The 23,014-nt window shown below is 39.4% G+C and overlaps 1 protein-coding gene across 1 annotated transcript in view; it reads right to left on the minus strand.

Moving 5' to 3' along the window:
* The window catches only part of NEB (nebulin), a 201,702-nt gene extending 192,274 nt beyond the window's left edge, over positions 1-9,428 (minus strand). The window contains exons 1-6 of the mRNA XM_078070777.1: positions 9,349-9,428; positions 8,760-8,824; positions 5,175-5,216; positions 3,332-3,529; positions 1,182-1,289; positions 603-707 (exon numbers count right to left, since the gene is read on the minus strand). Of these exons, the coding sequence (XP_077926903.1) occupies positions 603-707; positions 1,182-1,289; positions 3,332-3,529; positions 5,175-5,216; positions 8,760-8,795 (489 nt within the window). The 5' untranslated portion in view covers positions 8,796-8,824; positions 9,349-9,428. The remainder of the gene's footprint in view (positions 1-602; positions 708-1,181; positions 1,290-3,331; positions 3,530-5,174; positions 5,217-8,759; positions 8,825-9,348) is intronic.
* Between the last annotated feature and the right edge of the window lie 13,586 nt (positions 9,429-23,014).

Consider the following 23,014-nt stretch of genomic DNA (forward strand, 5'->3'; position numbering starts at 1 on the left):
TCATGGTTCGTCTCCCTCTCCAATTCCCTCCCTTCATTTTCCCCTCCTATCTTTTTTTTTTAAAACATATAATGTATTATTTGTGAAATGTCTGATTTTTTAAACTAAATTGTGATTACGATTCTCCTATAGATTCCTTTCAAAGGCTGCAACCTTCTTGGCCATTGGCTGAATCGGGATAGTGGACATGTTCCTTTTGACTTATGTGGTATTTTTTAAAAAGGTTTTTAATTAGTAGCTTACATTGAAATTTGAGGATTTCTCGTAAAAATTAAGCTCCCTGACTTGTTTGAAGATAAGTAAGAGACTCTGGCAACACTGGGCCTGCCTTCTGGGCAGCAACTGCCTGGAGCTGAGCTGCAGGGCAGAGACCTTCCAGGCCACCACCAGCCCTATGGCCCACTTCAGCCATCTGTGTGGCCTCGCAGACACGTGTGCAGCCTGCTTCTCCCTCTCCCCCCACCCCATTGTGAGCTCACAATGCCCTGGATTCAAGGGAGACTGGCGAGCAGGATCAGGCCTGTCCAGCTTTCTCCCCTAAGGCCAGGTAGAGGTCACCTACATGCGCTTTAGCATCCCAGCCATCCACATCATGACCTCACCTTACTGACTTGCTGCGACACTTTCTTCGCATGTTCAATGTCCTTTGCTTTTTCGTCTACATGACAGATAGTTTTAGCAACATCGCCATCCATTCGATACTTAACCTGCAGAAATAATGCAGAGTCTGTGACAGGCATGCCCATGTGAGTATATTAAAGGAGATCTATAACCAAAGAGCATTAACCCAATGACTCAATGTCTGCACCGCAAAGCAAAGTTTATGCATTTTAAGTAGAAAACTGTGATCTCCAAAGATCTGCAGAGCCCCTACATTCACTGCATATCTGCTTTTCTGGCTGAATTTCAGCCTCCCTGCACTCCTCCGTGGAGGACCACAGTGAATTCCAACTTCCCATCTCCTATCATCTCTTAGCTAACTTGCTAAGCCAAGCTTTTAGAAATCTCTTGGGGTTCACATTAGAGCCACATAATCTACAGTCAGTGCTTCCTCTAGATTTCTGGACTGGCTCACAGTAATTTGACTCTTCATTTTCTCTATACCCATTAAAGCCCTCGACTCCCAGTGATGGGCATGTTTTTGACATGTCTCTCTCCTTTATTTTAGCAATGCAGCCCACCTCACTGAGTTGATCTTGTACTTTCTTGATCCTGCGAAGTTCTGGGGTATCAGTTGTGATTGCGGATGGCTGTCCTTTTGCTTTCTCATAGTTCTCCTTGTATTTATTCTGAAAAGAATATCAGATGTTAGCCTAAAACCTGACAAGACAGCAGCAGGAATTTCAGGCAATGCATTCATCCCCTTCTGATTTAAAAAAAACAAAACAAAACAAAAAAAAAAACCTTGCAAGGTCTAACAGTATCAGTTGTAAAAGCTTTCTTTTTGTCCCTTAACTGGTTCTCAGCAAAAACTAAAATAGATTTGTTAATTGTTCTTCCTAAACATGGTGGGATACTTGAGACAGTAGAAATTTTATTACAGACTATTGTCTTGAAAATGCCCTAAAATGATTCTCTCAATGTTTTTATTGTCTGAATGCACACATGAAAAGCCTGAACCTCAATAATTTTAGAAAATATAGAAATTGTCTGAAAAGATTTGATTGCTAATACAATGCAAAATTTTTCAATTCAGAAGTTGCAGCTAAATCTCGATGGTTTGGATAGCTGAGACACCAGCTGAATTAATGGAAAGTCTGAATTATGGAGTATTTTGAAAAGGAATGCAATTTTATTATTTCTGCTAAATATACAATGAGTTCTTGCTTTAATAACAATGTGCATAATTTATCATTATTAATGCTTCAATGGTACTCCTGAATGTAGTCAACAATCTAAATTATACTCGATTTTATCACTAACCACTTTAAAAATACTATAAACCTTTGCCAACATTTTCTTCAGGCTATCAGAAATTCTAGGATATTATTGTCAGAATTTATGAGATTTTATGGCAATAAACGGACAAAAAAATTTTTCTCTTTTTGCTGAATACTGTAATGATAAAGGAGGCAAAATAATCTTGTTTTTAGAGATCGAAGCCTTAGAAAACTAGGTTTTAGATCATTCAAGAATCTGAACTAGAAATTTGCCAAATTGTCCCCAGGAGTTAACACTAAACCAAACATGGCCATTTATTGACCAATCACAACGGGATGCTTTTGACTTAAGCCCTTAGTCCTATATAATCCAATGTTCCCCTGAGCTGCTTTTCATTTTCTTTCAAGCTGCCAGAGGATGTGCAATCAGGCCATCTAGGGAGACCTCAGCCCACATGGACAATCAACAAATGAGATCCCTTCCAATGGATATCACCCTGCTGCCAGTCAGTATAACTTGCTATACAGTGTAACTGCACATGGAAAGTTAAGGACCAGGGACCTTCAACAGCAGTGATTCTCAACCTGAGCTGCACATTTTAAAAGCCAGGCAGCTTTTAAAAATCTTTATGCACAGGTCTCAACCTCAGACTGATTAAACCAGAACAGCCTGGGTATCAGTAGCTTTAAAGCTCCCAGAGGATTCTGATGTGCAGCCACAGTTAAAAACCACGGTGCTGGGGCGCCTGGCTGGCTCAATTGGTTAAGCGGCTGCCTTCGGCTCAGGTCATGATCCCAGGGTCCTGGGATCGGGCCCCTGGCCAGGCTCCCTGCTCAGCGGAGAGCCTGCTTCTCCCTCTACCCAGCCCCTGCTCATGCTTTCTCTCGCTCTCTCTCCCTCTCTCTCTCAAATAAGTAAATCTTTAAAAAAAAAAAAAACAACCCAACACTGCTCTAGGGTACAGTTGAACATTCTGATCCTCATTGCAGATGAGCTCTTAGTCTGATCCTGGTTTTCTAAACTACACTTCTTTACCATACAACTCTTAAAGATTTTTTTACATATTGTTAACTAGTCTACTTAAGGGGCATTCTGCTCAGTTTAAATAGATGTTATTTAACTTCCGTGAATGGATTTCAACTGAATCTATATTTATGACTTCATGATTCTAGATTGGCTAACAAATTGTGATTAAATACCAATAAATGCTTTGTAATTGGCCTCCTGCTTATTTTGTGGGAATAAGTTCAGTAAGGATGCCTTCTCTGATACTGTAGCGGTGACAACGAATTACATGAGAGGAAAAATCAAGCATCACAAGAGCTTCTATTTCTGCAGGTAAGTCTTTGTCTCACCCAAGATTGAGAAACAAAATCCAGCCAGCACCCAAAATAGAGTCAGAACTTTCTCAATAATAAAACCAGATTAGCAGAAGTTGTTTGAAACTTACTGGGCTAAAGAGTTCCTGCATTTTCTGACTGTGTACGATGTAGGGGGTCATGAACTTCGAAGAATCCAGTTTCTTCCGGATAACCTTCTTCCTCTCCACTGGCTTTGCTGGGACTGGCTGTACCAGTGTGGGTTTGGAAGGCTCGGATTGCTCATAGTCAGATGTGCTTGTCGTAGTTTCATAGATTTCGGTTATTGTCTGAAAATGGGACATGCAGTTCAATATTGTTATGGAAGTAAAAACTGTGATCGCATGAACTTGGCATAGAGGCATTATTCTGATCGCAAGTCAGACTTCAATCCCTAGTGTTACTTCTGCATGTCTAAAACAGGCCAAAGCAAGGCATCATATGCTCTGTCCATAGGAAGGTACATCATGTTACATAAATCTGAATGTTGATTGTTCAGGAGGGCGTGGAGTCAAAAGATTACTACTCCGTCTTAATTTGCTACAGTGCCTTAAAATTCCATTTGTAGAAAGGAACCCAAACGCTTTCAGGATGGATAAAAATCAGAAATTTACAATATTCTTAAACATTTAAAATCTTCTTAAATCGTTTGGGTAGAGTTAAAGCAAACTTGGGATCAGAGAACAAATGATTAAGATGATCAAATAAAGCTTTGACTTCTTGACTTCATATTCACTTTTAAATGAGTCTAAGAAAAAACTGGTTGCTTGTCCCACAGGTCCCTGCAGTCCTACACAAAGAATAATGACTGTTAAAAGAACGAATCACATCAGTTTTGCAAGTGATTACCGTTCTTTTGGCTTAGTTAATGAATGTGAACTGGAGCGCCATGTACACTAATAAATGCTTGGGTGGATAAGGGTAATGACGACAACATAAGGATGTAATTATCCTACGCATGCAGTAGGTGGGAAATTACGGTTTCTTACAAAAGGCTGTATAGTAGAAGAAACTAAGGCCCGAAGTTTAGGTCTAGTCCAAGGTTAAAAATACTGTATGAAAGAAAAGAAGATAAGCGGCCATGTCTTCAATCCATCCGACAGCATGATTTCCTTCACAGCTAATATCCACTATACTGAAGGAAGAGTCCTAGCATCAATTATGAAAAGAGAAACTGAAGCAACAAGGACATTGGACATCTATGACAACCTCCCCTCGTGTTGTTAGATCATTGCTAATAGGTTGCTTTCTGCCCATTATTACTGATGTACGCTGATGGTAAGAAACTAACCAGTTTACAGCATCTACTACTGTTAGGGTTCATGCAGTCACAAGCTCTTTGAGCGGGCTCCAGGGATAGCCATCATCGTTTGTCATGCTCAAGAGAAACAGCTCTACTCAGAAAATGAAGCATGAGTGAGGTATTTCACCCTAAAAAAAATTCCACCTTGGAATATTCCTGGGAAAGGCTTTGTGCTACAATCTAAGTACCATTTCATTGCATCATCAGGGACAAAGGCTTGGAGGTGCCATCCCTGCTGGCAGAGGTGGTGCCCCACAAGTTACAACTCAAAACAATAAAACTGTGGGTCACCATGCAAATCACCTGTCCAAGGCCATGTGATCGCTACAGTCACAGAGTGCCTGTAGCCACTGATATTATTATTAGTACCACCTACACCAATAATACCACACGAACAATGGGGGAAACCATCCCCAGCCACTTTGGATGAGCTGAATAGCAAAAATAGTGACATAACCTGCCAAACAGGTAGCATTCATTCTTGGACCATCAGCTGCTGGGCACATGCAAGTGAGAGATTCTCTCTCAGACTCTCCCTTTGCCAGCTCTGTAGTCCTGGGAGTCTGTGGGAAGGGAAGGCTCTGCTTGCTTTCATCAGCATGCAGTTCATGCAGACATGGGTTGGGTCTTACCTCTCCTGGCACCTCTTCATAGACTGTCTTCTCTGTGTAATACTACAAATAGAGCACAAAGGAATCATGAGAACAAAGCACAAGTCACCTCTCCTCTGCCTCAGCTGAACCACTGGGTTATTTCGCTAGCCCAGTCGGCGTGCATTCTGTGTGGGAAGGAAGTACACGAAGGAACCCATTTTAGCTTGGCGAAACTTCAGGGAAGCTAACGTGAATGCCATCAGACTAGGCAAGGAGATGCAGGGTGAGGGGAAAGGTGTCTGAGGCTGATTATCTGCCAGGGGAAGTTATTTTATTTATGACAAGTAAAACCTTTTCTTCTGATACCCAGGGCATAATTTGCAGAGAAAATAGGAGAACAATATGCTGAGTATGTGGGTTGGGCAGAAAGGAACTTGATATAAACCACCGTTTGTGACTAACAATAAATCAAAACAAATCTAGAAAGACTAGATCCAAAAGCATATACACATCTCAATTACCCCTGTACCACCCTGATTACTAAGAAAGGAGAGTCTCTTCCAGAGTGAGGGGTGCATCCCTATATAGCGCGATGGTCCTGAAAGGATGCGAAGATGAAAATCTGCAAACGCCAAGGGGAGAAGGAAAAAAATGCAAAGACCTTCCAAGCACAAGATGTGGGAAAGTTAAGCTGCATTTTGCAACTGATGGCCCTGAGGTGCCTGCAGGCTGGATCTGAAATCAAACCTACTTCTGTTCTACTTTTTTTTTTTCTCATTAAACTTTTGTTTTAATGGGTCTCAAAATTCTGTGACAGATTTTTGGTCAAGTTGTTTCCATTAACAAGTACTGATTTTAAAAACGAATAACTTAAAACTCCCACACACACACACAAAAAAACAAATGGTCCACAAAACATTCTCCTTTCCTTCTGAAGGTTTTACGGTGCATTGTTATCATTAACCAGTCTTTTACTATTAAACTTAAATGGCCAATTGACACAAACAGTGTTCTACTTCTGACGTCACCAGCAATAAATAGATGCTGATGGGAGCTGGCTGACATTTTGTTTCAGCTGCGTAAGGGGAGCGGAATCCTGCCCCCAGCCTCACCCGCCAAAGCTGGGTGAACAGAAGCAAAGACTCAGGCCAAGGCACACAAGGAAAGGGACAAAAATGAAACACTGGCTCATTTTCTTGGTCTACAAAATGTATATCACTGTATGCTTCATTTTTCTTTTCTCTGCCACCAAAATATACACTCAGGGAAAGGGAAAAACGCTGCCTACAAAATTTCCCTCAGGTGGCCTCCTTTCTTCCGCCCTCAGTTCAATGAACTCTTATCAAGTTATTTAACCATTGCCGATAGGCCACTGGCTCTATTTCATCTGCAGGAAGATTAGTATAATCTAACATTGCCTAATGTCCCTCACTCTGGCACTTTCTTTGCTCCTGCACGGCTTCTTTAGTTTAAAATCTAATATCCATCTGTATGTCCTTACGCATAGCGAGAGAAACCCCCAGCTCCCACAGGATAGAGAATTTCTCTTGTATAGGCTTGTGCCTTCATCACATGGGAAATATCATTTGGACCCTTTAGGGAATACTGTTTGATGATGATCCACAGAGAACCAGGTCTCTGGCCACATAAAATGTCAGCGACTTGAGAAGAAATACTAAACTAAAATGAATGATTCACAACTATTTTGGATTTTCTTAGCACCCAAGGAAAAGCAGCTCTTTGGTAGCCATCCAGTTTTACCTTTGCTGGGCTCTCACCACTGGTAAACGTATCTTAGAAATAAGCTTATAAAAAAAGCAACATTACCCAAATGGTTGGCATTAAATTATATGCCAAATCCCACTTTTTTTTAGAGCTGTGCCACTAATTAGATAGTGCATCCTCACTTCTTTTCCTTTCTATCCAAGTTTAAGTTTGAGGAAAGAGTGATAGTACAATTTTATTTAGCTGTCCAAGGCCCCTAGAAGATCTTTTTAGAGCCAGTTCCTAGTTAGTTCCTGGTTTTGAACTCTTCCCTGACCATTTTCTCAAATTTGCCACCATTCCACTCTTCATAGCATCTTTTTTGAGATCGGAGAGACCTTGGTTGAACACCCCCTGGCAGGAAGTCTATCAGTTTAGCAACTGCTGGTCAGACCCAGAAGCAGTAATAGAAATAAAATGGCAAGGATGAGATGCCTAAAAATACCCCCCTCCATTTTTATGACATCTAGTTAAATCAATCAGGTCTAGTGCCGAGGACAACTTCCAGTGACCAATGAACAGAGTTATTTTAAGAAAAAACAAGGGATTTTTAACTTGGAGGCTGAAAATTATTACTGGTATTACTACCGCAGGGAAGGCAATTTAATTTACAACTGTGTCATTGTTTAATAATGATTATTCTAACTCGTGGGGACATTTGTAAAATGCACACTAGTAATACTGAACATTGAGAATGTAGCCTTTGGCATTTAAGCCAGAGAGGTTCATTGTTATACTGCATGAGATTCATTCTGTGTTTTCTTCCTAAATCCTTCAGTGATAAAATTAATTTTACTTGTGGAACAAATTTTTCTTTATCTAAATATAGACTGGTCACTAAAATAATCTTCCAAAGACAAATTCTGGCACCGTCATTTGGAATTTGGTTCTGGGTAGCTCTTAATTTCATTCTGATGAAAAAGCACAGGTTTTCAAAACTGCCTCCAAGTATCTTAGGCACCTGGAGATTTTCCTATGTTTAGATCATCATTAATTGTAAATTATTAAGCACTTTCAGATTCAAAGGCAATGTATTTATAGGGATTATAGCCTTCCAAGCCTTGAGATTCTAGAACGTGAAGCTGAAGGCAAGAGCTGGTGAAGAAAAACTTAGACATGATAAAAAACAAAATTTTATAAAACAAACAATTAACAGCTTTGTAAAACATGCCAGATGTCCACAAATAACCCAGAGGAAATTTTGCAAGATGTTCACTTTGGTCTTTTTTTTTCCCCCCAAAATTTAAAAGCAAAAGCTAGTCTTGTTCCCTTAGGTAAACAGAATGGGAGTTGGTGAGAAAGTGTGGCTGCAAATGTCACTTGTGAGCATGAAGAGTTTATATTTACAGGCACCTTGTGCCCATTTACATATATACAAAATCTCATATAAAATCTCCACAGTATATTATTCTGAACATTGAATCCATATCACCCTCTAGGTAATCAGCTGGTTGAAGCAAAGAGCGAGTAGCCCTTTTTTCCCTATTGCTATATGGAAACTAAGAGTTCAGTTTTCGGAACTGTCCCTTCATCTCCTCTGGCCTTTTGATCAGGAGGGTTGGCAGGTGGGGAAGAAGATAGTTTTAGAAGACAAATTAAAACCTGCCTTTACCCTACACCATGTTTTTCTGAGAGTTTAAAGAGAAGCAAAAGTGGGAAACAGTGATATTTCTTTTCAATTCTAAATCCCACATAATTATAGTGAAACTGAACATAAAATATTCCTTTCTCATACTTTAATAATGACTCTTTGTGAGGTTATAATAGATGATGTATTTTTCAAATGATTAATTCACCTACATGGCTTTGATTGTCACCACATAAAATACTTGGCTGTCAGCATCAGCTTTTTCATCTTACCTCCACCACCTCCTCATATTCTTCGTCATCCGCCATTTTCCCAGAGTAGTAGTGGCACCTACAAACTTTTCATATTCCAGAAAAATGAAAATACATTAGAATCTATGCCTAGGACTGAAATCATAACATTGTAAAAACAGAATTTGAGACTTATCCATCCCACACACCCATAGATTGTTGCGGGCTACATGAGAGGAGATATTTAAATACCGGTCTAAAAACCACAGACTTCCAAATACCTTCTCTTGATTCCCTCAGTGACATGTCAGGTATTGCTCCTTTGAGCTACATGGTCAATTTAAGTTGTAAAAGGAAGCGGAGGTAAGAAAGTGAGAGGATTTGGATTCAAAGAAACAGGGTATTTAAATTTCTAAATACTTGCAGAAAAGCATTTTCAAGCAAAAATATTAGTGAAAGGGAGGTCAGTTAGGCTTCCAGAAGTTAGAATTCTTTTGCCAGCACCAAAATTCTAAGAGGGCTTCTTTAGGTCTCTCTACTGCTCTAATACACAGTAGCAGTCTATCCTATGCTTGAAATTAGAACACATAAAAACAAATCTGTCAATAGCTTTACAAGAAAAAATAGAAACCTCAAGGCAATGGGGTTATTTTTTCCCCGAACACCATTGGCTTGTATGGATTTTTCTCTTCTGCTTCTGTAGCTCTTCTTCAAACCTGAAAAACAAGAAATGTGCAAAGCATTGACTGAAGTACATATGAGATTGTGGGTCTTTGGTCTAAGCTTCTAATTCAGGAACTAATGGAAGGATCTCCCAAGGCCTTCTTAGTTTGACGCCAGAGAGTGGGACTCTCTTGATAAAAGTGGATGATGACCTGGAACAGCTGTCCCTTCAGCCAGAGATATTTGCCATGTAAACCAATACCCCCGCCATGGCTGGTTTTGTTAAGCTAGCAAAACTGCCACTCCTTCGGAGGCAAATGACGCCCAGTAGAACAGGATAAATATAGGAATGCAGAACATAGATCCTTTTACATACTAATATATTTTGAAAAAAAAAGAAGTCAAAGGCAAAAACTTTTTTAAATTTTGTCTCTTAGACGAGAGAGCCAACTCAGTCGGGCAGTAGGTTGGTTAGTATAGGACTGGAGTCTAATCACACAACACATGGCAGATGTAAGTAGGGCCTGAGGAGGGCAATAGGGTTACAAACTTTCCTAGTCACATTTCCGTCACTAATTTCCCCAGTTATGACCCCAAACTTTGGAAAATACTTCAAGGGAAGCTGCAGAACATCTCCAGCAAGAACATTACAGAAAAAGCCATAAACCGGCCTTACCTTTAATCTATCAAATCAACTTCCTCAGCAGCAAAGCCTCTCCCAACTCTTCCCTCCTGAGAAGCCCAGGCAAGAGCCAGAGTGGTGCTTGCGCTCGGAGTTATCACGTGGCGCCAGCAGCCAATGAGGTCCTGAGTCGCTCGAATTTCAGAAGCTAAATATACTGAGTGATCTTCTGAAAACCACCTGTTCATCAATTCCACTAAAGTATAAAGGGTAACAAATTACTTGCTTAGAACTATTCAAATGTAAAGGAATTTTACTTAACTTCTAGCATATGGGGTTCCAATTTAGGTTTAGTCTCTCATCTCCTGCAACCCTGTTTAATACCATACTTGTGCAAAAGAATTTAGGATAAAACAAGTGTGTCTTTGAGGGGCTGTGACCCTTCTGTAGCTGCTTTCTTCAGGTCATTTGTCCCCCTTTCATGGAGGTAAACATACTCCCCTTTCCCCAGCTCACCAGGTGAGCTACAGGTAAGTTCCAGACCTTGATGTGAAATAAATAGAGGGATAAAATCCATGAAACCTCAAGTTGGCAAAAACAATGTTTAAAATTGTGAAAAGATGAAATGACAGGTGAAAATATTTGATGTGACCCTAACTAAGATAGCCACAGGGTGTAATTAGAATAGGCCCCATCCTTTTTCTATTACTAAACCGGGGCAGGTGGATACGGAGACCACATTCATTATCTTCTCCCTCCTTAGGTAAGGCCCGCACTGCTAGGAATACAGAGCCTCTTTCATATGTAACTGGGTTTCTGATTTTCGATTTAGTCAGGAGGCTTCTAGAGGCAAAGTGTGAATGCAAGCACAAAAGGGTTCAATTTCCAAACAGCAATAACAGATAAAATTGAAATCAGTAAATTACCAGGAGAAGATAATGCTCTATTAGGTAAGTCAGAGTGTACGACACTGAGTTTGTAAAAATTACCTAGCAATTTTCTATCTAAAGACAATTTTCACTGATTTAATCTCTCTCTAAACCTCTGTACTAAAGCAAAAACCCTGTGGGTCACCCGTATCTTGACATGGATTTGAGATTAAACCTATTGTAATAGTTCTTTTTTAGCTAAATGTTAGGAAGTGTTGTCACATTTCAAACATATGTACCTCTCCCCCTTCCATGATTCATATGGTGGTAAATAAAATTGAGCATCATTTTATCATCTTCACTAATTAAACCTTGTTCATTTTCTATGTTCTCACAGGTTTTATGACTAAGAGATATGCGTATAATATGAGATCATTCCGTTGGCAGATGTAAACTAGAATTGACTTACTCTTCATTATGTTTTAAAAGATGGTGTTGAATTGGGGCACCTGGGTGGCTCAGTCGTTAAGCGTCTTCTGCCTTCAGCTCAGGTCATGATCCAAGGGTCCTGGGATCGAGCCCCCCATCAAGTTCCCTGCTCGGCGGGAAGCCTGCTTCTCCCTCTCCCACTCCCCCTGCTTGTGTTCCCTCTCTCTCTGAGTCTCTCTCTGTCAAATAAATAAATAAAATCTTTTAAAAAATGAAAAAATAATAAAAATTTTTTAAAAAGATGGTGTTGAATTGAAAAATAATTCTGGCCCATTTTTAAAAACACATAATATAAAATCGTATAAAGTAAAAAAAAAAAAAAAGCATAAGCATTCTGATGCTAACCTGGAACTATGTCCCCTTAGGCATGAAAGAACCACTCAATTTTCCTGCCCTATCTATGGCCATCTCTGTGGAAGAATGACCCCCTGATTTATCGGTAGGCTCTTATCACATGCATTGTACATAGTAAGGGCACCATAAACGTTGACTATTATTATTTTTAAATTATTATTACCATTTTAAAAGATTTTATTTATTCATTTGAGAAAGAGACAGAGAAAGGGCGAGGAGGGAGAGGGGCAGAGGCAGAGGGACAAGCAGATCCCCCCCCGACCCCCCGAGTGCGGAGGCCAAGGGGGGCTCAATCCCAGGATCCTGAGATCATGACCTGAACTGAAGGCAGATGCTTAACCGACTGAGCCACCCAGGAACCCCTTATTATTACCTTGTTTAAACATTTTACTGGAGTCTTCATGCTTTACTCTGTATTAGACTGCAATATTGTGACGCTTCTGAAATCACACAGTACTCAGTCTAAGAATTTATGAACCAATCGGAGTTTGACTATAAGCCTATACAACTAACTACAGAGCAAAGCAGGATGCAGATAGGTGCCAAGAGCAGAGTTTCAGACGATGCGTTCCTAAATATCAAAGTATAGAAGTATCATGTCTGTGGACCAGAATAGACTTGGTGGAGAAGATGACATGGTAACAGAGCTTTTGTTTTTGTAGTTTATTCTTTTTATTTTTTTTTTTAAGATTTATTTATTTATTTGAGAGAGAGAGAGAGAGAGAGCATGAGTGGGAGGGGCAGAGGGAGAGAGAATCTCTTGCAGACTCCGCGCTGAGCATGGAGCCGCTGTGGGGCTCCAACTCGCTACCCTGAAATCAGGACCTGAGCCGAAATCGAGACTCAGAGGTTTAACTGACTGAGTCACCTGTTTTTACAACAGGCGCCCCCGTTTTTGCAGTTTATTCTATTTTATTTATTATTTTAATCAAATCGTATCTGCACATCATTTAAGAATCAAATAGTTTTGCAAGGCTTATTCCTAAATTGGTGCTCCCTGTTCCCACCATTCCTCTATTTTTTCCCTCCATTGAGACAATCAGTTTAACTCTTTTAGCTGAATCTTTTTTATTTGTCTGTATACATTTAACAAAATGTCTCTATTGCTCTTTTCTGCTTTTTTTGGTCACAGGCATGATCTGTTAGGTTCCCACCTTGGAAGGTGAGGCTTTATGCTCTTCCATATGAACCCCCACTCTTACCAGACACAAGCCTTGTCTCAGGCCAGCATCCTCCCAATACAGTTCTACTTAGGTAATTCAAAATTAGGTGTTTACATTATGATTAGCAAAGGCTATTCACAGAGGAACCCCATATATTATGATTCTTTTTCTTTTCCTGCACAAGAGTTTGTTTTCCTGGAAATTGGTATCTCTCTCTCTCTTTTTTCCCTTGGCTTAATTCTTCTAGACAAGCAGTATTCAATAGAACTTTCTGCAGTGATGGGAATGTTCCGTACCAGCACTCTCCACTATGGAGGCCACTGGCCACAAGTGGCTATGGAGCTTTTAAAATGTGACTCATGTGTCTGCAGGACTGAGTTGTTATACTTTTTATTTAATTTAAACTTAAATAGCCACATGTAGCTGGTGGCTGTGGCGTTGAAGAGCGCAATTCTAGAGATGGAGCCCTAACTACTTCAAGCTTTATGTCTAACTCTGCTCTCGGGATTTTCAATGACCTCAAGTAGCATTCCATCATTGTATCCACTTCATCCTAGAGCTCTCTTCCATCTGCCCTGGTTTCCTCTGTAGCTGGTGCCCGGCTCTCATCTTGATCCCCCTTCCCTGTCATTCGGGGGATTGTGGATTTTATAATATAAAAAATCGATTCCTTTAACTAATGTTTATTATGTACAATGTACCAAGCACTGTTCTAGGTTCTTCCTTCCCACAGCACCACTAGTTGACTAAGCAATATATATGCTCCACTTCTTGCTTATTAACAAAACCCCAATTTAGTTTGGCACAAAAATATCTTCATTTAAAAAATACGCTTCTCCTCAAATCCCTAAGAGTTAGGGGTAAACCATGTCACAGTTTTGCCGGTAAGATTTAAGTGTAATTCTAGGGAATAAGGCTTCTGGGAAAGGTATAATTTTACTGATGTGCAGGGTCAGATTCAGCTGGCATGTACTGTTTTGCTTTTGACATTCTTCCCTTCTCTATGCCTGGAACACAGATGCAATGTCTGGGGACAGAGCAACCATCTTGAGACTATGAGGGTAAGTCGTACATTAAGAATGGTAAAGCTAGAAGGAGACTTAGCCTTTAATGACTTCCTTAGTTCTTATATTTTGTAATTATTTTATAGCTTAGTAAGTTTAGTATATAATTTTACAAATGATTATTTTAAATTACCCTGAATATTATATATTATTTTTTTCTATTTTGTACTTTACCAAATTCTAATAAAATTTATTATTTTTTCATGTTTATTGATCCTTTGTAGCTTTCATTCTGTGTATTGCCTGCCCATATCTCCCCTTTTACATTGATTTATAGGCATTCTTAATATTAGGGATATTAGCCATTAGTGTCTTGTAGATGTTGTGAATATTTTCTCCAAGTTGTTTGTGGTGTCTGTGGCCATAGAGATGTTTTACATTTATTTGCTGTCAAATTTGGCAATCCCTTCTTTCCAGTTTTGACACTGCTTATTGAATAAATTGAATTTGGAATTTGAAATGCCACTTTTAGCACATATTGAACTAGTATGCATGTCTGTTTCCAGAGTCTTTCGTGTTTTTTCTTGTTTTCTTTTCTTTTTACTTTCTTGGTTTTTATTTTTATTTTTTACTTTATTTGATTATGAGCTATAATAAACAGAAAACTATATAAATCTTATGTGTACAGTTTAGCAAATGATGGTAAATTAAACATCCATATGACTACCACTCAGGTACAGAAAGGTCATTTCTATCCTGACCTTGATGGTAATATTTCCTTGCTTTTATTTTTAGTTTTACCACACCTGAATGCATTCCTAAGCAATATAGTTTAGTTTTGTCTGTTTTTAAGTTTTATGTAATAGATTCATGCTATGTGCAATTTTTATAACTTCAATTTTCACTTAATATCATGTTTGTTGATTGTTATTATTGTAGAATATTCCATTGTATGGCTATACTTCGATTTATCCAGTCTACTGTTGAGGCAGAATTGTGTATTTCCAGCTTTTGTCATTTAAGAATGAGATGAAATGAACATTTTTGCACATGGATTCTGGTGGTCATAAACAATTAAATGATGGGAATATATAAGTAGGAGTAGAAATTACGAGTCAAGGAGTATGCTCATCTTCAACTTTAATAAATCATGCTACCTGTTTTCCAGTATTGGTACCAACTTACGTTCCCATCGGTCGTGTGTGCTCCTAATTTGGCTACCACTTGAGATGAAGCTTTCTAAATTTTGTCTATCTCGTAGGTGTGTAATAGTATAATCTTGTGGTTTTAATTTGCATTTCTATGACTTGCTAGTAAAGTTGAACTCCTTTTCATATGTTTATTAGATATTTGGGTGTTAGTATTTAGTATGTTTTGATATCCCTTTTTGAGAAGTGTCTGTTTAATTCTCTTGCCCATTTTTCTGTTAAGTTGTTGGCCCTTTTCTTATTGATCTATTAAACCCTCTTTATTCTGGACAATAATCCTTTGATAGTTAATATGTGTTGTAAATATCTTCCCCTGTCTTTGCTTGTCATTTTATTATTTTTGTACTGGAATTTGATGAACAGGAACTCTTAATTTTCATGTAGTCAACTTCATCATTATTCTCCTTCGTGACTAGAATAAAAATCCTTCTACCCCACGATCATGAAGATATATTCCTATGTATTCTTCTAAAAGCTTGGAGTTTTACCCTTCACATTTAAGTCTTTAATCTACCTGGAAATTGTTATGTTTTTGGATATGGTATGAATAAGAGATTTAATTTAATTTTATTTTTTTGCATAAGGATAGCCAATTGTGTCAGCACCTTTTACTAAAAATTCCATTGTTTCCCCACTGGGTGAAATTCCTCCTCTGTTATCAATCTTTTCCAGATATGTATGAGTTTTTTCTGGACTCTGTACCCTATCCACTGGTCTGTTTGTCTGTCTCTGTACTGATACCATACTGTATTAATTCTATAGTTTTATGACCTGCATTAATATCTGGAAAAGCAAGTCCTCCCACCTTTTATTTTATTTTTAAGAGAGTTTTGGTTCTTCTTGTCTTTGATATGATATAAATTTTAATTTTTTCTTTTGTTTATTGAAGTATAATTAACATATAATGTTACATTAATTTTAGGTGTACAATATAATGATTCAACAATTCTATACATTTCTCAGGGCTCATCACAATAAGTGTACTCTTGGGACACCTGGGTGGCTCAGTCAGTTAAGCATCTGCCTTCGGCTCAAGTCATGATCCCAGGGTCCTGGGATGGAGCCCCACGTCCTTGCTCAGCGGGGAGACTGCTTTTCCCTCTCCCTGCCACTCCCCTTTCTTGTGCTCTCTCTTTCTCTCTCTGACAAATAAATAAAGTCTCTAAAAAAAATTAAAAAAAAAACCAATAAGTGTACTCTTGATCCCTTTTACTTATTTCACCCCTCCCCCCTCCACCTCTCCTCTGGTAACCACCAGTTGGTTTTCTGTATTTAAGAGGGGGTGCTTTGTCTGTTGTTTTGTTTCTTAAAATCCAAATACAAGTGAAATCATATGGTATTTGTCTTTCTCTGACTGACTTATTTCACTTAGCATCATAGCCTCTAGGTCTGTCCATGTTTTGGCAAATGGCAAAATCTCATTCTTTTTTATGGCTGAGTAATATCCATTGTGTATATGCATGTGTGTGTGTGTGTTTTCTCCAAGTTTTCTACAGTGGCTGCACCAATTTGCATTCCTACCAACAGTGCATGAGTGTTCCTTTTTCTCTACATCCTTGCCAATACTTGTTATTTCTTGTCTTTTTTGTTTTAGCCATTCTGATAGGTGTAAGGTAATATTTTGTGGTTTTACTTGGCATTTCCTTGATGATAAATTTTCCATAAAAATTTTAGAAATGGCTTATCAATTTCCCTAAAAAGTGTAGTCTCTTGTTCAATTAATCTACTTGACTCTTCCCAAGTCAGTATAATGCAGTTTTAATTATTATAGCTCTTTAGTATGTTTTGATATCTGTAGGGCAAGCTGCACTCATTCTTCTAAAGTTCACTTGGCTTTTTATGCTTTTGTTCGTTTAGAAGTACTAAGAATTAGCTTATCAAGTTTCATGAAAATTATCCTTGGATTTTTTTTATGATTGCATTGAATTTGTGGATTTATTTTGCAAGAATTGATACTTTAATTATTTAATCTTCCCATCCAGATCCTTGTTTACATCCATCAGCAAAGTTTTGTGGTTTTCTTTATATAGATCTTGCCCATTAAGCAGTACAAGTGAATTCCTAGGTATATTAAAGCATTTATTTTCACTGTAAATGAGATTTGGTATAGAATTTCTAATAGACACTATTTATCAAGTTCCTTTTTTGTTATTATTGATTTATCATTTATTATTATTAACTTTTTCATGAAATTCATTAGGATTTTGAGAAAGGTGATAATAAATGTGGGTGCTCAGTCAGCCATCTTGAATCCCAAGCATGGACACAGCATTTTGAGCAAATTTTGGATAGGACTTGAAGAGCTAGAAATGACAGGACGAAGAGCATTCCGGGATTATAGATAGTATGAACAATCACACAGAGGTGGGAAGGTGTGTGGCATATTTGGGCAATGAAGATTAATCTGGTTTAGGTCAAGTAAGGTATATGTAGAGATGTAACAGAAGACTATAGAGTAGAAACTTTGCTATGAAGGACGCTGAATGCCTAGCTAAGCAGTAGAAAATGATACAGACTGACATTTCAAATTGCCACTCTCTTCTATATAGTGTAGAGCTTTAAGTCACACATTAGCAGAGTGGAAATACATCAGAAACACACATTATACAGTATAAAATTAAACATATTCAATTGTGGAACATGCAGATCCAGTAACACAGCAGGATATATAGGTGTGAATAAGAGCTTTCTCAAATTATCAAACCGTCCAGGTGCTATCTGCATTCCAAAATCCATGTCGAGCACAGTACGCTTCACCAATGTTGCACACTCATCTTTCTAAATACTCCTACCTCCTCCTACTGATATTGCCTAAAGTCAGACCCCATGAAAAATACAGAAACATGGAAGAGGGAGATTTAAAAATGTTAAATTATACTCTGACCCATTTCCCTGATTTTTTTTTTTAAAAGATTTTATTCATTTATTTGACAGAGAGAGACACAGCGAGAGAGGGAACACAAGCAGGGGGAGTGGGAGAGGGAGAAGCAGGCTTCCTGCCGAGCAGGGAGCCCGATGCGGGGCTCGATCCCAGGACCCTGGGACCATGACCTGAGCTGAAGGCAGACGCTTAACGACTGAGCCACCCAGGTGCCCTCCCTGATTTCTTGTGGGACTTGGACATAGGCTTATCTTCTATGTGAGCTCTTCATTGTTTTATTGCAGGAGAGTCCTGACTTTGAGGCAACATGTCTCTCCATCTCTGCCCGGAAGTGAGAACAGCCAAGGATTTTCTGTGTTTTGCTTCTGTTCCCTCCTCTCCACAGCTTAATCCAAAATGGTTCTTTGAACCCACTATGCCAGTTATTCAATTGCTAAGGAGTAAATTATCAGAATCTACAACTGATTGCCCATCTCCAGCGCTACTTCACAAATCGATGGGGTCTCAAAAACGGCCAGCCTTAAACTGCTGACTTCTAAGGAGTTTCCAGTCTGAGATATAAAGGTAAACCAGCAAAGCTGATTATCTTGTGTGATTTGTAAGGCACAAGTACCTCCAACTGTCCCCTCCTACACAAATTATATACGTACGTGTGCATGTGTATGCATACGTGTGTGTGTGAGTGTGTGTGTGTGTGAGTGTGTGTGAGTGTGAGTGTGTGTGGTGTGAGTGTGTGTTTCCCTGGGAAAAAGACTCTCAAATACTAGTTTGAATATATAAGTCCTTACGTTGTTGTTAAAAATAAGGCCTAATGTTCAGAAATGATTCATTACATGTATTTATGTATATATACATGTGGATGTCATTATGAACATAGAGGCAGCCACACAATTTGTAACAGAGAAGCTTCCTCTAGCTCAGATGGCAATCTTTGAAATTGAATATACATTTCCATGTTCATTAGTCTTCACATGAGCAGGTGTTGGGGAGGAAGCTGTTGTATCACTTCTGGTTAGCCAGAGAAGGCTGAATGGAGGAGGCATTTCATCAGGGCCTGTATATGACAAGCTAACCCAACTAGGCCATCCTTAGACAATGATTTATTAAATAGTTCTTTTTTTTAAAAAATTGATTAAGTAGTTCTTAATGCTCTACATGAGTAATGAACAGTCTGGAAATGCCTAACTCACTTGACAGAGCTTGAACTAACACCTAACTCGTCTTTCTGTCATTGTCACCAAGACCAGAACAGATTGTTTTCCGAGGAGGAAAGTGAAAATGAGAGGGTTTGTCATTTTCAGGGGCAGTCACGTAACATTAGAAGTTGGAATGTTTGACAATATGGCAGATATGGGCAGGTAAGTAGACCATCGTCCCATTGTTTCCAAGTCCAGTTTAGTCCCAGGGAGATGTCTGGAGTGCAGGTCTATTGTTGAAATCCAGTTCGTCATGGACTGGACAGTCTAGCTGACCTATTGAATGTAAGTGGTTTGAGAGTCACCAAAAAACTAGACCAGTTCTCTCATCTCCAGTGACCTAAGATATACTTCAGGGAGAATCAAGATGGCACTGGGGCCTGAGTTAAACAGATAACCTCAGATTCAAACCGAAGCCTAGCTTGGTGTACTTTTGGAATTTTTATTTCAGTAGACAACTGCCCAGAATGGGCATGATCTGGGACTTCGTTAAACTTGAGGACAGCTATTTTCCAAAATGGAAGCCTGGTCCCATAAAGCCTCTTTTGGCTTCCTTTCCTCATAAGTAAACAAGGGAATTGGGACTGACTTTTCCCAATATGAATTCTTGAGAATCATTAGTCTCACAACTTGGTCCATGAGAAGAGGGTTCCATTGCCAACAAGTGTGGGAAATGCAGAGCATGATAACCCTTCTCTGAGATTTGCAGGCACATTCAGTTGTGATAGCTCCAAGACAGACACAAAGTGGCTGGCTTCTTTTGTTTCACACTGCATGCCTAAAAATTACATAACCACAAAACAGTAGCTTTAAGTAACATCAGTCAGTTTCATCCCATAAAATACAGTTCGTGAATCCCTACGTTAACACTTGTCCAGAGTGGCAACTCCAGATCTGCTTTGGTCCAAACCCAAATGCTTGCGATGGGCACAGAAAGAAACTGGCACCCAAGGCTGGGAAGAGAGAGTCTGTTTACCATGCTCCCTATCTCCCACCTGCGTGCCATTCAGTTTACAACTGAAAAATGTGTTACCCTTGGAAATCACTCCTCTGCTTTGGGACTCATTTTCCTCATCTGTAAAATGAGTGAGCTGTGCAACCCTTTCAGCTCTGTCATGGCATGAAATATCTGCCCGTGTGTGAGGTTCACCTCAGACCTTGACCTCTCTACTGCCCGGCTGGGCTGCCGAGTGACAGGCACCACAGCTAAGCCTCCATAAATAGATGTCCCATATCTTGGGTCTCAGGATGAATTTATAGCTGAAGATTGACATGGAGTAACTTTCACACAAGACCAATTTGACCTCCAAGAAAAAATATTTTACACCTTTTTTTTTTTTTTTTACTGGGTATTTACCCCCCAAATACACTATTTTTAAGCCATTACATTATAAAGCAATGGTATATATTTTTTTAATTTAACAAATATAAATGACAGTCCTGATTTTTATTTTAAAAAAAGCTTAAAGCTAAACAATACTTAATAATTTCTCTGGACAGGAAAACACCCAAGAGGCATTTTTATGTACTTTAGAGATACCCCATGAGTCAGTGGGGTTAATACTGACTTTTAACCTAGAAAATTCCTACTGCTGTTTCCTTTTGCTTTTTATGAAAAGCAATAAAAAACCCTCCAATGTGATTAGTACATTTCTTGATTGGTTATGGGTATGCCTCATTCAATCACCCCGGGAGCTTAACAAGTAGCAAAGACATTTGGTTTCTTTGTCATTTTGCTTAACTCTGAATGGTGACAGAATATCATTCCAACTGATCTCAAAATGAATCCAAGGCTGTAGAGACTGGGAGGGACTGAAAGTAAAATGCAAATCTACTTTAGATGCCCAGGAATATAGGACTTTCATGGAAGAATAAAGAATTACCCAAGTCATGGTATTTTCAGGAAAAAGTAACAGTGAGAAACTACAAGATAAACTAGTAATGTGTTAATCTCAAGTGAATATCCAACACAAAATCCTAACCCTATTAGCAGTCTGTAACTTACTTCTACTTTTTGGAATAAGCAGAGAATATTTCTACAGATAGGGAATAGGTAAAGAATAGTCCTACAGGGGCGGCTGGGTGGCTCAGTCGGTTAAACATCTGCCTTTGGCTCAGGTAATGATCCCAGCCAGGGTCCTGGGATTGAGCCCTGCATCAGGCTCCCTGCTCAGTGGCCCTGCTTCTCCCTCTCCCTCTGCCCCTGCTCATATGCTCTCTCTCTCTCTCACTCACTCTTTCAAATAAATAAATAAAATCTAGAAAGAAAGAAAGAAAGGAAGAAAGAAAGAAAGAAAGAAAGGAAGGAAGGAAGGAAGGAAGGAAGGAAGAAAGAAAGAAGAAAGAAAGAAAAAAAAGAAAGAAAGAAAGAAAGAAAGAAAGAAAGAAAGAAAGAAAGAAAGAAAGAAAGAAAGAAAGAAGAAAGTTCTACATGTAAGGAATGGGTAGAGAATATTAACTCTAAAATGTACTATTCTCAGAGGCCAAATACTTGGCATCCTTAGAAAACCAAGAGGAATCCTCCCCCCTACTCCACATCAATTCACCTTACTGACTTTCTCTTTCTCCGGACGCACAAGATGGAAATGAACACAGAATCACAAGGCTGCTTATTGCTTTGCCATGTTGCCCAAAGGCCCAGACCAGGAGCCTTATCAGGGCCCATTATCGGTATTTAGCTAGAGGTTACCCCAGGTGGTGCTCTACTGGGATCCAGTCTCTCCCTTAGCCCTCTGACTGTATTCCACCACTTCTAAAGCTGCCATCTGCATCTCTGTACTGAGGCTCTTTTCATCAGGACTACAGAAAGCTGTACTGCCCAGCAAGCTGAGACCAGAAGTGCCAAAGAATTACCACACCACCTCTAACACCAGATACCACCGACTGTCGGGAATTTTTGTACTAATATGCCAGTTCCCTCCCACCTGGGTTGGGCTAATTTTGAGGCATGTGCTTTGCACCAATTCCAGTTTACCTGTGGCCTAGTAGCTGTGTTTTCCCTTCCCTGCGTAACATGCCTTTCTCTCCTGGAGCTGCCTGCACTTCTTAAGGTACTTCCACTTACATCCTTCTTGGGCATCTGCATTTGGGAAAACCACACTAAGACTCGTTATATCCGGGGTGCCTGGGTGGCTCAGTCAGTTAAGCGTCTGCCTTTGGCTCAGGTCATGATCTCAGGGTCCTGGGATCGAGCCCCACGTCGGGCTCCCTGCTCAGCAGGGAGTCTGCTTCTCCCTCTCCCTCAGCTCCTCTCCCCACTCGTGCTCTCTTTCTCTCTCTTCTCTCAAATAAATAAATAAAATCTTTAAAAAAAAAAACCACTCATTATATCCAATGGCCATTTCACAACATGAGGAAGGGAAGTTCTCAAAAACAGGTAATACTGCAAAGGGGCCTGGTTATAAAAGGAAGTCTCACTTCCACCATGCTTAGGTTCTCAAGAGGCCACTCTATGGACAAGTCATGGCTCGTATTACTGCCTTGCCAATGCCTTTCAGCCTACCTGAGGTTCTGTCCTCCATCTTCTCAGCTACTCGATGTCTAAATCTTTCCTAGAAGTTACGTCAACGTGTAACTATATTATTCTCTAGGATAGTAGTTCTCAAAGTGTGGTCCCAGGACCGGCAGCATGAGGATCACCCAGGAACTTGCTAGAAATGTAAATTTGGAGTCTTGCTCCAGCCTCTGGAATCAGATACTCTTGGGTAGGGCCTAGCATCTGTATTTTCACAAGCCTTCCAAGTAGTCCACAAAATCTGAGAATGCTAGAAGTTTGAGAACTACTGTTGTAGGAAGTATTTCCTGTCATGCCTCCCCCTAGTCTGGCTGTAAAAATTTCCTACTCCAGT

Source organism: Halichoerus grypus, chromosome 4, assembly GCF_964656455.1.
Source record: "Halichoerus grypus chromosome 4, mHalGry1.hap1.1, whole genome shotgun sequence".
Classification (NCBI taxonomy): domain Eukaryota; kingdom Metazoa; phylum Chordata; class Mammalia; order Carnivora; family Phocidae; genus Halichoerus; species Halichoerus grypus.